The sequence below is a fragment of the Rhinichthys klamathensis genome, unplaced genomic scaffold (genome assembly GCF_029890125.1).
Source record: "Rhinichthys klamathensis goyatoka isolate OS25496 unplaced genomic scaffold, OSU_Roscu_1.1 h1tg000015l_1, whole genome shotgun sequence".
NCBI lineage: Eukaryota > Metazoa > Chordata > Actinopteri > Cypriniformes > Leuciscidae > Rhinichthys > Rhinichthys klamathensis.
In genome coordinates this window covers 56,724-69,231 of record NW_026606567.1, presented here as the reverse complement: position 1 = coordinate 69,231, position 12,508 = coordinate 56,724, and the positions used below count along the sequence as shown (strand labels likewise).

Here is a 12,508-nt window from a genome sequence, read left to right as displayed (position 1 = left end):
CCTGTTTAAATCTTTACGTCACTTCTCTTCAGCTTCTTTAGAAGTATCATACACTCTGTAAACTCTGTAGCCTGCTAAAAATATTGACATTTTAATCATTTTAGGTGGATGTCAACATGCGAGCATCTGTGTCTGTTCACATGCAGAGGCCTAACATTACATTTTTAAATGCATTGAATGTGGCAAAGTTCTTATAGCTTGAAACCTAAAACTATGGAGCAACAATGGCACATATATTTGTTTATAATTTTTAAAAAATGACTAAAATGGACATTTCCTGTGTGATAAAATCCTATAAAACGGGTAACAAGTTGGGAGCTGCCGAATATTAAATGTTATCCAGAGTAGATTAATTTTACAAGCTGTAGCTATTAGAAAATTAGTAAAAGTAAGTTAAGTAAGTAGAAAGTATAGTTAGCAAAGTAAGTAGCCTACTTAATTCTCGTATAAAGGTAATTAATTAGTCTAGTGATTCGCTGTTGATCGGACTATTCTCCACTCTACCACACGGTGTCGTTGTTTCTTTATTGTGAGGAACCGTGAATCAACAACTGGGCACGGTGGGTGGCCAAGAGTTGCGTAATCAGAACTGCGTCTGGAGTTGAATGTAGCCTACATGTATGATGTGCATATGCTATTTATTTCCGTTTTCAAAGATTAAACGGAGCGTTCTGTAAAAAGGGTTAGAGTTTATAACTCAATATGCAATGTAGGCTACAACTTTGCAATTGTGTAGCTGGAAAGTTCTATTGTGCATGCAAAGTCAAAGTTTGTCAAGAAGATCTGGCAATCTGTATTTCCATCCATCCATCCATCCTTTTATTTTGTTGGTAATGTAGATGTATTGCAGTGTGCTGTTTTATGTGGTTCGTATTTATGGGAAATGTTGTTCTATACGATATTTAAATTAAATTAAAAATAACTTCAATCATTTTTTTATTTAGTTGTAATGAAACGAACACAGATTAAGACGTTTTATTGTGTCACTTTAATTCTTTTTTCATAATTTCAGGTGTTGATATTTGCCAGAATTTTTCTATTTCGCCCTTGTCCCCAACACTGACTTTTTAATCCCCATCGACAAAAAAAAAAGTGTTAGTCAGGGGAAAATCTACTTTGCACTTTTTCACAAGACTTCAAAAATATACATTTTTGTTCAATAATTTGATCTGCGCGTTTTCAAATTGCATTCCCCAAAAAGCTCTCCACAAAACTGAAGTCATCGCGCATAAATAAAACGGTTTAAATTTGAAATTTTCACGACTGAAAGTATAGTTGAACGTTACCCTATAATTACGAATAACCCAAAATGCAACTAGATAAACGTACATCAGAATTCCATTGTGCTTGCACACAGGGCAATAAAGCGCTTTACTCATGCAGGCGCACAGAGAGAATGGTGAATGACTGAACCCCCTTCCTATTGAATACAGGCAGAGCAGCAGAAAGAGAGAAGGGCTGAGCTGCGACACTCAGTCACAGAGAGGCAGAGGTGTGAGTGAGTTAGTCAGAGGAAGAAAGGGAGACTTGGAAAGTAATAGCAGGTTTTCTGTTTCATTTTGGTTGAAAGTGGGAAAGAGATTACAACATATCCGGGAGAGAGAAAAGAAAGGGAGAGAACACTATAATTTCTTTTTTAGAGGGGTTTGACATACTTCTCCACCCGAATAAAGCAGTCTCTCTGAGGTATAGTGCACTTTGTGGATTTGTCTTTTAGAAAAGTCGCCTATAATTACGCACAAATCTTTCACACACTTTCAACATAGCATGTAGGAAACTCCATTCTAGATTGCATATTGCATTGCAAAACTAGTCATTTTTTACATGCAAAAACGATTCTTTTCTGTTCAGTGCAGTTTCAGGGACACTGAGGACCAGGGGTTGCAATGATAAGGATTTTGGTAACTTGCGTCTCCATGGTGTCCATCACCGCGATGGTTGCTGGTGGTCGTGGTGGATACGGAATGAGTATGTTCGCGGCTCAATCCTCTCCTCCGGACCCTTGTTACGACGAGAACGGCAACCCCAGACGCTGCATCCCCGACTTTGTGAACTCCGCGTTCGGGAAGGACGTGCGCGTCTCCAGCACCTGCGGCACCCCGGCGTCGCGGTACTGCGTGGTGACCGAGAAGGGCGAGGAAAGATCGAGGGACTGCAACATCTGCGACGCCACGGACCCCAAGAAGACCCATCCACCTGCGTATCTCACAGACCTCAACAACCCTCACAACCTCACCTGTTGGCAATCGGAGAACTACGTGCAATACCCCCAAAATGTGACTCTGACGCTGTCCCTGGGGAAGAAGTTCGAGGTGACCTATGTGAGCCTCCAGTTCTGCTCTCCTCGTCCTGAATCCATGGCCATCCTCAAGTCCATGGATTATGGGAAAACCTGGGTGCCCTTTCAGTTCTACTCAACCCAGTGCAAGAAAATGTACAACAAGCCGAGCAAAGCTGCGATCACCAAGCAGAACGAGCAGGAAGCGATCTGCACGGACTCTCACACGGACATGCAGCCGTTAACAGGTGGGCTCATCGCATTCAGCACGCTGGATGGCAGACCTTCCGCGCATGACTTCGACAACTCTCCCGTTCTGCAGGACTGGGTCACGGCCACCGATATCAAAGTGACCTTCAACCGGTTGCACACGTTCGGGGATGAGAATGAGGATGACTCGGAGCTCGCCAGGGACTCGTATTTTTACGCGGTGTCTGACCTGCAGGTCGGCGGTCGCTGCAAGTGTAACGGGCACGCGTCAAAGTGCGTAAAGGACCGGGAAGGGAACCTAGTGTGTGAGTGCAAGCACAACACGGCGGGACCGGAGTGTGACAGGTGTAAGCCGTTCCACTACGACCGGCCGTGGCAGCGTGCGACGGCCAGAGAGGCGAACGAATGTGTCGGTGAGTGCTGATGGTTCTTTGAAAGGAAACACTTCATAATAGGTTTCGTTAATAAATGTTATAATGGTGGTACATTCAAATATGAAAATGTGCTTATTTTAATGTGCTTTTTAATTTTAATCAACTTTGTTAAGTGTTTCCCCAGTCCAAAAGTCTGAGAGACCACACATAAAATTAATTCAAACCTTAAAATAAACGGGTTTCTTGGATTTCGAAAGCAATTGTCTCTTAAATTGTAATAATGGTGTTGTTTTTGATGGAAAATATGTGTATTTAATTAGAAAAAAGCAAAATAAACGACATTAGTGGCCTCAGATTTTTGGACCTCACCAGAGGTAGAAATGTCCAAAATGTTTAATAGGTTGGACGGGTTTAAAAGGTCACACTTTATAGTTTAGGGTCCAATTCTCACTATTAACTAATTATTAACCCTTCTGCCTCATAAAAACTCCTAATTACTGCTTATTCATAGTTAGTTGTTAAGATTCGGTATTGGGTAGGAATAAGGGATAGAGTATGGTCATTATCCGTATGCATTCTAATAAGAAACTAGTTTATAGTGAGAACAACTACCTTACTAACTATGAATAAGCAGTAATTAGGAGTTTATTGAGGAGGAAGTCGTAGTTAATAAAAAAAAATCATGACCACTAAAACGTATTATATATCCAGTATGTTAGGCTCATCGACATGGTTTGTTTGAATGAATTGTCAGACTTTGGTTTCATTCATTCTTTTTTCTTGATGAATTGATCAACTTTAGTTCCAAAAGTAATACCAATTAATTCAAATGGAACATACAGTATCAGATTCATCTTTATTAATTTCATGCAATCTATTAATATTTATTTTTTTCTATCAGCAAACAGAACCTTACAAACTTATGATTAAGAATCTTATGAATTGTGTATGAACTTTCATATCCGACCTGAAACACTGCACACTAGTGCTTTATTGAAACAGTTTGTTATCAATGCACTAAGTAAACAGCATTCATTCTAATTTAAAATATCTACATCAGTTTAGATTGCAATTTGTGAGCAGGATACACTGTAAAAAAAAAAAAAAAACATTTCCATGACTTATTACAAAAAAAACTTTTGTCAAATCAACTTAGATAATTCATGTGGCTCAGATAACATAATATTTTGAGTTTCTGTTGATTAAACCAATCTCCATTGTATTAACTCAAAATTTGAAGGCAACCAGGTTACTTACTTTTTTTTAAATTAAACCAACAATAATTTTTACAGTGCCTTTTCTTCACATTTTATGTTAGGAATCCTTCAGAAAAAGTAACTAAATTGAACTAGAAACCACATTTCACCTGACTATGGATGTGTCCATGTATCCACATCAGGGCCTATTATATAATATTTGCTCTTACAACAGTAATAAGTTGATTAGATTTGGGACATTTGATTGGATTTCCTTACATTTAGTTAAATGAAAATCATCTGATTGAAATCTTTAGCTTGAAATCTTTCACATGTCCAGTGAGTCAACCATTTTTGTTGGTTTCACTTAAAAAAGTAAGCAAAACTGTTTGCATTAATATTTTGAGTTCATTTAAATAAAAAAATTGAGTTAATACAGTGAAGGAGATTGGTTTTATCAACATAAACTCAAAATATTATGTTATGGTATCTAAACCGCATATCTAAGTTGACCTGACAAAAGAAAAAATGTAATGGCAACAGATCATGAAAATCATTTTTTACTTCAATGGGTGTGTGGGTGTAACTGAGTTTGGAAGCGCCTTTCAACATCCATTCTGTGGAAGGAAACATTTTGGAGGGAGAGAAAAGGCTTGTCGTGTTATTGCAAGGCAGGTGTCATTATCAGATTGAAGGAAAGATTACATCAGTTTTGTTGTTTGTTTTGGTAAGTTGAAAGTAAACTGCTTGTTTCCAGATGAAAAGTTAGTTTCCCCAGTCAAGAAAAAAAAAAAAAAAAAATCTATTAGAATGTTATTGCGAAAGAACTTGGGCAGACTGAATGATTCTTCTCATTTTCTCAATTTTAAAAGGGGCTCCTGCAGGTGTTTTATCAACATCTACGATTTAAAATTTCATGATAAGTTGCTGTTCTTTTGGTCTGTCACATTTATGCCGTAAAAAGATTTTCTCTATTCCAAGCACGACTCCATAACAAAAGCATCAAGCTGTCAGCAAAAGCTCTATTTGATGAGGTTGTTGTCACTTGGCAAAGTCAAAAAGTAAATTAAAAATGTGTGAATAGATATGAAACACTCCTGACAGATGGCCGTCACGCATATGCGAACATTGTTGTGCAGCAAATTAATGTGTCAGTAGGCTTGTGGTTATAAATAAAAGTTTGTTCCCATGAATGGAGAATGAGGGCACCATCATGATATGAGAGATGACTGACAGAAGCTGTTTTCTCACAGTGTGCTTTTGCACGCGACAAAGCTGAACAGGAAGGCTTGATGATGAAGCTATAAATGAGATCTGTGACAGAATCCCCCAAAAAAAAAGACAAAGTTTGGTCTCAAACAGTTTCAAAGAGATTGTTACATCTGCTACGAATTTACTTGCTTTGTTTAAATGATTCATAATTAAGATTAAGTCTCTCTGTGCGGATTCTTTCCATTCTTCTCGGTGGAATGGGGTGGTGGGCAAGGCAGGTATTTGAGGGAAATTAGGTGTAGTGTTCACAGGACGATAAGAATGTTATCTAGATAGATACTTCCGGCATTGATGTATCTTCTGTACAATTCTTGCCAAACTTGCAAAAACATGCAGAGCAAAAAGCCATTATCACCACATATCAGACAGAGAAAAAAACAGTTAAAATATGTCATGTTGAACAGATAAATGTATTTATTTTATAAGTATATACTACATTGTGCATTATGATGATAATATAACTTGATACAACTTTAAAGATCTCACCTTAGTTCATTAGCAAACACTAAAACCAGTCTTGCTGTTTGAAAATACATTAAATATCACCACAATATTTTAAGAATACAGAATAGAATGTCTTTATTTAGTTTCATGGCCACACATGATGGCAATGGTTCTTCCTAATGAGAGAACAGGAAGTCTATCCTCAAATGCTGTGGTTAAAATTAATGTCACTGATATTGTCAATAAATTCTATAAATGATTTGATAGGAAATACTTGTCAAATATCTCAGCTGTCAATGATGCAAAATCATTGTCCCACAAAAAGTGTTTAAAATTAGTTTTTGGATTTCACAATCAGATCCATTTAAATGCAGCTTTTCAACATGCTTTGCATGCATTTTTGAAAAAATTCAATTATTAAAAATGCTCTGATATGCATGTGTACATTTGGTCAGTCTAATCAAGATGCTTTGCTTCAGATGGAAAATTATGTTACACGAAATAGTTTTAAAAATGTAATTTTTTTTTTTTACACTGGCGCCTCCTCAAAAATGAAGTGCATAAAAAGCGTTTTGATGCATTTTACCTTTCATAAACTGTTTCAAATTTGAAGAGATCACAGTATACTATAGTTTTCAGAGTAAGTTCAGAGCTTGGTATGTGAACTTTGGATCTTTGTAAGATATGAGTAGTGATATCAAGTAGATATTTTGAAATAATCTGCGCATGACTTAAGATCCCTCAGAAAGATCATCACTTACTGTACATGAACATGTTTTTGACAGACAATTTTTGTGTGGTTTAAAAAACTAAATGTGCCATTGTATTTAATGTATCCCACAATGCAGCTCATACTGTATCTATTTTAGAGCTACCATGTTTAAACTTTAGATTTAAAAGGGCAACAGTGATAAAATCTCTTTTGATAAAAGCTGAAAATTTCATTGACACACTGAAACACAAAATTTCAGAAAAAAAAAATCTGTAGACTTTGACACTAGATGAGAATTCTACATATCTAAAAACTTTCAAGAAGTCCATTTTTATTGTGCATACATATGTCTTCAGCAGGCAGGAGGTTTTCAATGTGCCATGTAGTTTGAATGTAAATGTAGTTTTGACAAAATGTTGTCATTGACTAAATGTTCACATAAGCAAGTTGACCCGCGGGTGGAAGCTGATTGAGCCAGACGTGCATCGCAGCCCTTGACACAGAGCAGACGGCTGGAATTGTCCTGCCGTTGGATCTCTCTGCATTGTTCCACTCTGGTCCTCTGAGTCGTAGTGTTTTTGGCCTGCTGTGATGTGAGCAGACTAACAGGAACCGTGAGCAGATTTCTGGGCTACCATGAAGAGCTGCTCGAGGTCTGTGGACCATCTGTGGGTTTCTCAGTGGTGTTGCTGGACCATAAGTCTGATGAAAGAATTGTGCAAAAGGGTGATGTCATAAAACCTCTCGGGTCCCCCTGCAGAAAACAATGACTTTCAGTTCCTCATTTGTTTTTAAATGAGGCTTCAGGACAATTTTCCTTTTAGCAGCTTAGACCTTTTTTTCAACAAACTCTTTTTTAAATTTTCCCAGCTTTTTTATCAGTTACTAGTTTTCCATTTCTGCAGCGTCACACTACGTAAAAAGGACAGACAATAGTTCAGACAATAGAGCATGGCACTAGCAACGCCAAGGTCATGGGTTCGATTCCCAGGGAAAGCACTAATACTGCGTCTGAAATCAAATATTTCCCTATGCAAAAAGCAGTACGCCAACAGAGTAGTATGTTTTAATACATAGCATTTGAAAAACAGTAAGTGAAAAAAAGTACCCGGATGAGCTACTACTTCCGGAGAGATTCTGAAGTGCATGGAATGAACACTTTATTATCCCATGGGGCCACAGGAGAGGATTTGTGAATGACAGTGAACTGACGCTGGTAGGTCACGTGATAATGACAACATGGCGGATGTAGCACGCCTGGATTTTATTCATACTAGCCTACCCATACTGTATAGCCTATAAAACGGATTTTTTTAACGGCCGTGATAGTAAAATATAGTTTACAAACATATTACCTACTCAGACAGTATGTTTGTTGTCAAAATTACAGACTTTGGTTCCAAGTCGGTACTGACATTTAAAAAATGTGACGCTTTGAGCGGAATTGTAAACAGCTCTGGTTGGCCATTGTACCCAGGCGCTCATCGGATATGTCTGTGATTGGCTATAATGATCAGCGCTTCAAAAACATTTTGTAAATATACATCAATGACGCTCTTCACCAAGCGCTTACACAGATACACGGTCTGCTGATAGACGCCTGCTTGTGCTTTCAAACGCTCCCGCTTTCAAAACACTTTCAAACACTTCCGTGTGTTGATCATTGTAGCCAATCACAGACATATCTGATGAGCGGATGAACACAATGGCCAATCAGAGGTGTTTATGATTCCGCTCAACAGCGCTCAAAACGTTACATTTTTTAAATTTCAGGACCGACTTGGTACCGAAGCCGGTACTTTTGATGACACTAATGAACGTTCGTGTAAGTGTTTAAAGGGGGGGTGAAATGCTATTTCATGCATAGTGAGTTTTTTTTACACTGTTATAGAGTTGGGATTCCCATGCTAAACATGGACAAAGTTTAAAAAATTAAGTTGTACGTTTGATTGAGTATTTCTGTTCCAAAATACTCCTTCCTGGTTGTCACAAGTTTCGGAAAGTTTTTTTTTCGAGTATGGGCGCGTATGACGTCAGATGCGCCGGAATTTCCTTATACGGTCCTAAGGGCACTTCTCTCGGAAGGGCGATAGCCATAACCTATGCCCATCAAAGCGCTGTGCATCGGCTGCGCTCGAATATGTCACCAAAGAAGTGTGTTTTCGGTTGCCAAGGCAAGACAACACTGCACAGATTCCCGAAGAATCAAGCGTTAAGGGACCAGTGGATGGAGTTTGTTTTTCCAGAACATCAACACAGTTGTGCAAGTGTTCTTGTTTGTTCCATGCATTTCGAGGATGATTTTTTTATAAACAAGGCCCAGTTCGAAGCCGAATTTGCTAATCGTTTAGTTCTCAAGGATGGAGCAGTCCCAACACTAAAGGTTAACGGTCTTGCGTTGGAACCGCAGGCGGTGAGTAGTAGAACTGCTTCAAATATCTGTGTGTGTCTATCGGCGTGTTAGCTCCGCCCACACGGCACGCCTCCACCCGCTCGGCTTTTCCCGGAAAGACTCGGTACAGCCTATCTTTCTTTTATAAATATAATAAAACTAAAGACTTTTTGGAGATATGACGGATGCAATACTACTCTATAGGTACTCAAGATTAACATGAGATTGACTGAAACTGTGTGTTTCACCCCCCCCCCCCCCCCCCCCCCCCCCCCCCATTTAAATGTACACCTTAAATGCAGTGTAAGTCGCTTTGCATAAAAGGGTCTATCAAATGCATAAATGTAAATGAGTACAGCCCCACCTACTGTGAAATCTGATTGGTCCAAAATCCTTCTACTCATAACTACATTCATATCCTCTGATTGGCACTGATTTGTTTCTTGCCACGCAGCAATTTGTGGATGGAAAAATTGGCTATGACCTTGTGTTACCAATGTGCCTCAAGAAAATCAAAAGTTATTTGTTAAAAAACAGGAAATGAAATTGTTCAAATCTCATAAAACTACCCCTGTGTGATCCTTTTTCCTAAATGAAAAGAAAATGAAGCCACAAAAATGAAAACATGCAGAGATAGAAAAAAAAGGAGAAAGAGAGAAAGAGCAGGAGTGACTTTGAGCTGCTAATCAGAAGCAGGTGGGCTGCTGGTCAGTCCTTTAGAGCTGCTTCTGACCCGGAATACATGTAAACTCACACATCTCCTGATATATTCCCCTGCGGGACCCTGTAGTCAGGTGACTCGATGACTCACTCAGGTTAAATTCAATTATCAAGATGATTGTTGGACATTTGCATCAGAACAGAAAACAGAAATAATCTGTAGTGTATTACGATTTGCCATGGCTATACTTCTTGAAAAGACAACTCGATTTCAGAAGAATATATGAGCCGCCATAATGCTAGGCTGTTGTTGATGGTTGCCAAGGTGTTGCTATGCGTTTGCAACGTGTTCTAAATGCTTTTTAGCTCGTTATGTGGTTGCTAAGGTTTTCAGGCTGACCACTCCAAAGTAGGTCCCTCCTTCAGTGCAAGTCTATGGGATTTTTTGCCTGCTTTATCCACCAAGTTAGTTGTGCCACATCTCTCCTCAACACAAGTTATGCACTGTAGTTTAACACTTAGAGATATGGGTTTGCTCACAAGTAAAAAAAACAATGGCTCTATAATATTTATGCTCTTACTTGCTATAGAGTTTTTATGCTATTTTTGTCTTCTACAGAATAAGCCTTTAATGTAACATTTCATTTATTTATAGCCATTTAAAAAAAAAAATCCTCTAAACCACAAGCATTGTTTGACCAACCAAAACTGTAGGATCGCAGGCTTGTGCTCTTGCGGTGAAGAAAAAAAAACAAAAAACAGAACAAGACAAAGAAAACACAAAAGGGATGCATTTTGGGATTTCAAAATCCAAACCCGAGTGTATCTGCAGTCCTCTGGGCAAAGAGCTCCATGTTTTAGGGATTTTGATTTGTTGAGCTCATAATTCGAAACACACTTGACTTATGAGCCAAAAGGCTTTGTTTGGCTTTATGGGAGTTCAGAGAAAACACGATATATCCTGGGTTTAGAGGCTGGTTAGGAGAGGTGGTCCATTTTCTGGTGGAAGGGTCTGCTTGCTTTGGCCTTCTGCTTGTTTCCCCACTAATATTTATGTTTTGAATCCCTTGTCAGTCAGTGTATATTTGCGATCGGCCTTTTGGGTATTATTTGAATCTCTTTTTGGATGTCTGTGCCGGTGTTTCTTCCCAGGGGTTGAAACTCTTGCCAAAGCTTTCCGGCAGTTTTCAGGTCCTGTGATGATGTCACTTTTGAAATACACTTGTTTTGGGAAAATGAACCATCATCTGTGAAATGCTGAAATTGAATAAAATGATTCTGTGTCAGCATTGTACCCTAGTACAGTATAGATATCAAATGGTAATGGTAATACCATGTCGCTTTGATATTTACTATTGAATGACATGGATATACTGTATAGGCCAGGCAAATAAAATAGCCCATATTTGAGCATTTTTCTATTTTGAGAGGCCAATAACCATAGGCTAAAAAAACAAAAAAACAAACAAACTGTAAACTTGATTAAATATTATCTTAAACAAGTCTTTATTTGGTTTAATCCATTTTAAGTCTCATTTATTAAATTGGAGTATTTATTTAGATTAATATGTCTGTCTTCAGCCTTCCTCATATCACCCAATAACTCATTATAAACCACGATGCATATGTCCAAAAAATGAAAAAAAATAACTTAAAAGCATAATTTCAAGTATTTAAACACACCATTATGCTTAATATTATTATTAATAACAATAATATAGGAATTAGACAATTGAAGGATTACATAAGATTTAAGGGAATAAATAAGAATGGTAAAATAAGTATTGTAAAATACTTTTTAGTATACTATAATACTTTTTACTAGGTACAATTTGTATTTATGAAGTAATCAATTTAAACTATTTGCCAAATAATATTTTATTTTAGAATGTGCACACATCACTCTTATTTGTGTGTCAAAAAACAACACAACGCAAATGCTTCTTGTTTCGTCACATTCATTTATGAATCATGATCACATATTTTCAATTCAAAAAGGGGAAATTTTGCTCACTAGATAGCCTATTACTGTCGGCCGCTGAACATTTTTCACTATTTGTAAAAACTCTTGTTGCGATGTGACAGTGACAGTAAGTAGTAAGACCCGCCTTCTTTTGATTTGATTGGCGTCTCGATCATTTTGACATTGATGAGTGCTGTTAGACTGCCGAGGTAGAGCAGCCTAAAAATGTAACTTTTACAACTTTTTTTCATCCTAACAACAAACAGCTTTACTCATTCTACCACTAAAATGATAGGATAAGACAAATAAAAATTCATATATTTTTTTTTATTCATAACTCAGGCTCTTGCTGTCCCCACCAGCCACCCCAAACTCCACCAATGACCGATGACGCAGTATGTTGACCCGAGCTCACATTGGTTTCAGTGAGCAACCACAACAGCAGCTCAGAAGTAAACATGTAATTTGAGGTTAAAGGGTCTTTCATAGTTGTGTTTGTGTGAAAAAGTCAAAATCTGCTTGTGTATGGTGGTGAGATGTATGTTTCAATTGGTTTTGCTGTGCAGGTTTGAATCTTTATGGCCTGCATTTGTGATAGCGCCCTGGCTAAAGGCAGGACCACCCTGAGCTAGAGAGAAAAGGTGGAATAATGAATGCTATAGAGTAAATGGACAACATTTTCTTCTCTCTCTCTCTCTCTCTCTCTCCTCTCTCTCTCTCTCTCTCTCTCTCTCTCTCTCTCTCTCTCTCTCTCTCTCTCTCTCTCTCTCTCTCTCTCTCTCTCTCTCTCTCTCTCTCTCCTCTCTCTCTCATCTCTCTTCTCTCTCTCTCTCTCTCTCTTCTCTCTCTCTCTCTCTCTCCTCTCTCTCTCTCTCTCTCTCTCTCTCTCTCTCTCTCTCTCTCTCTCACACACACACACACACTTTTTTGCTTTTTTGGATTACACACACTGGCACACACCAACAGAATTCATGCTTCACGACTTAACACAATGGACACGCCGCCAA

At 38.2% G+C, this 12,508-nt stretch overlaps 1 protein-coding gene across 1 annotated transcript in view; it reads left to right on the top strand.

The window, feature by feature from the left end:
• Window positions 1-1,432: 1,432 nt before the first annotated feature.
• The window catches only part of ntn1b (netrin 1b), a gene marked incomplete at its 3' end in the record, with an annotated part of 54,984 nt that continues 43,908 nt past the window's right edge, over window positions 1,433-12,508 (top strand). Inside the window, exons 1-2 of the mRNA XM_056234055.1 lie at window positions 1,433-1,686; window positions 1,852-2,901. Of these exons, the coding sequence (XP_056090030.1) occupies window positions 1,887-2,901 (1,015 nt within the window). The remainder of the gene's footprint in view (window positions 1,687-1,851; window positions 2,902-12,508) is intronic.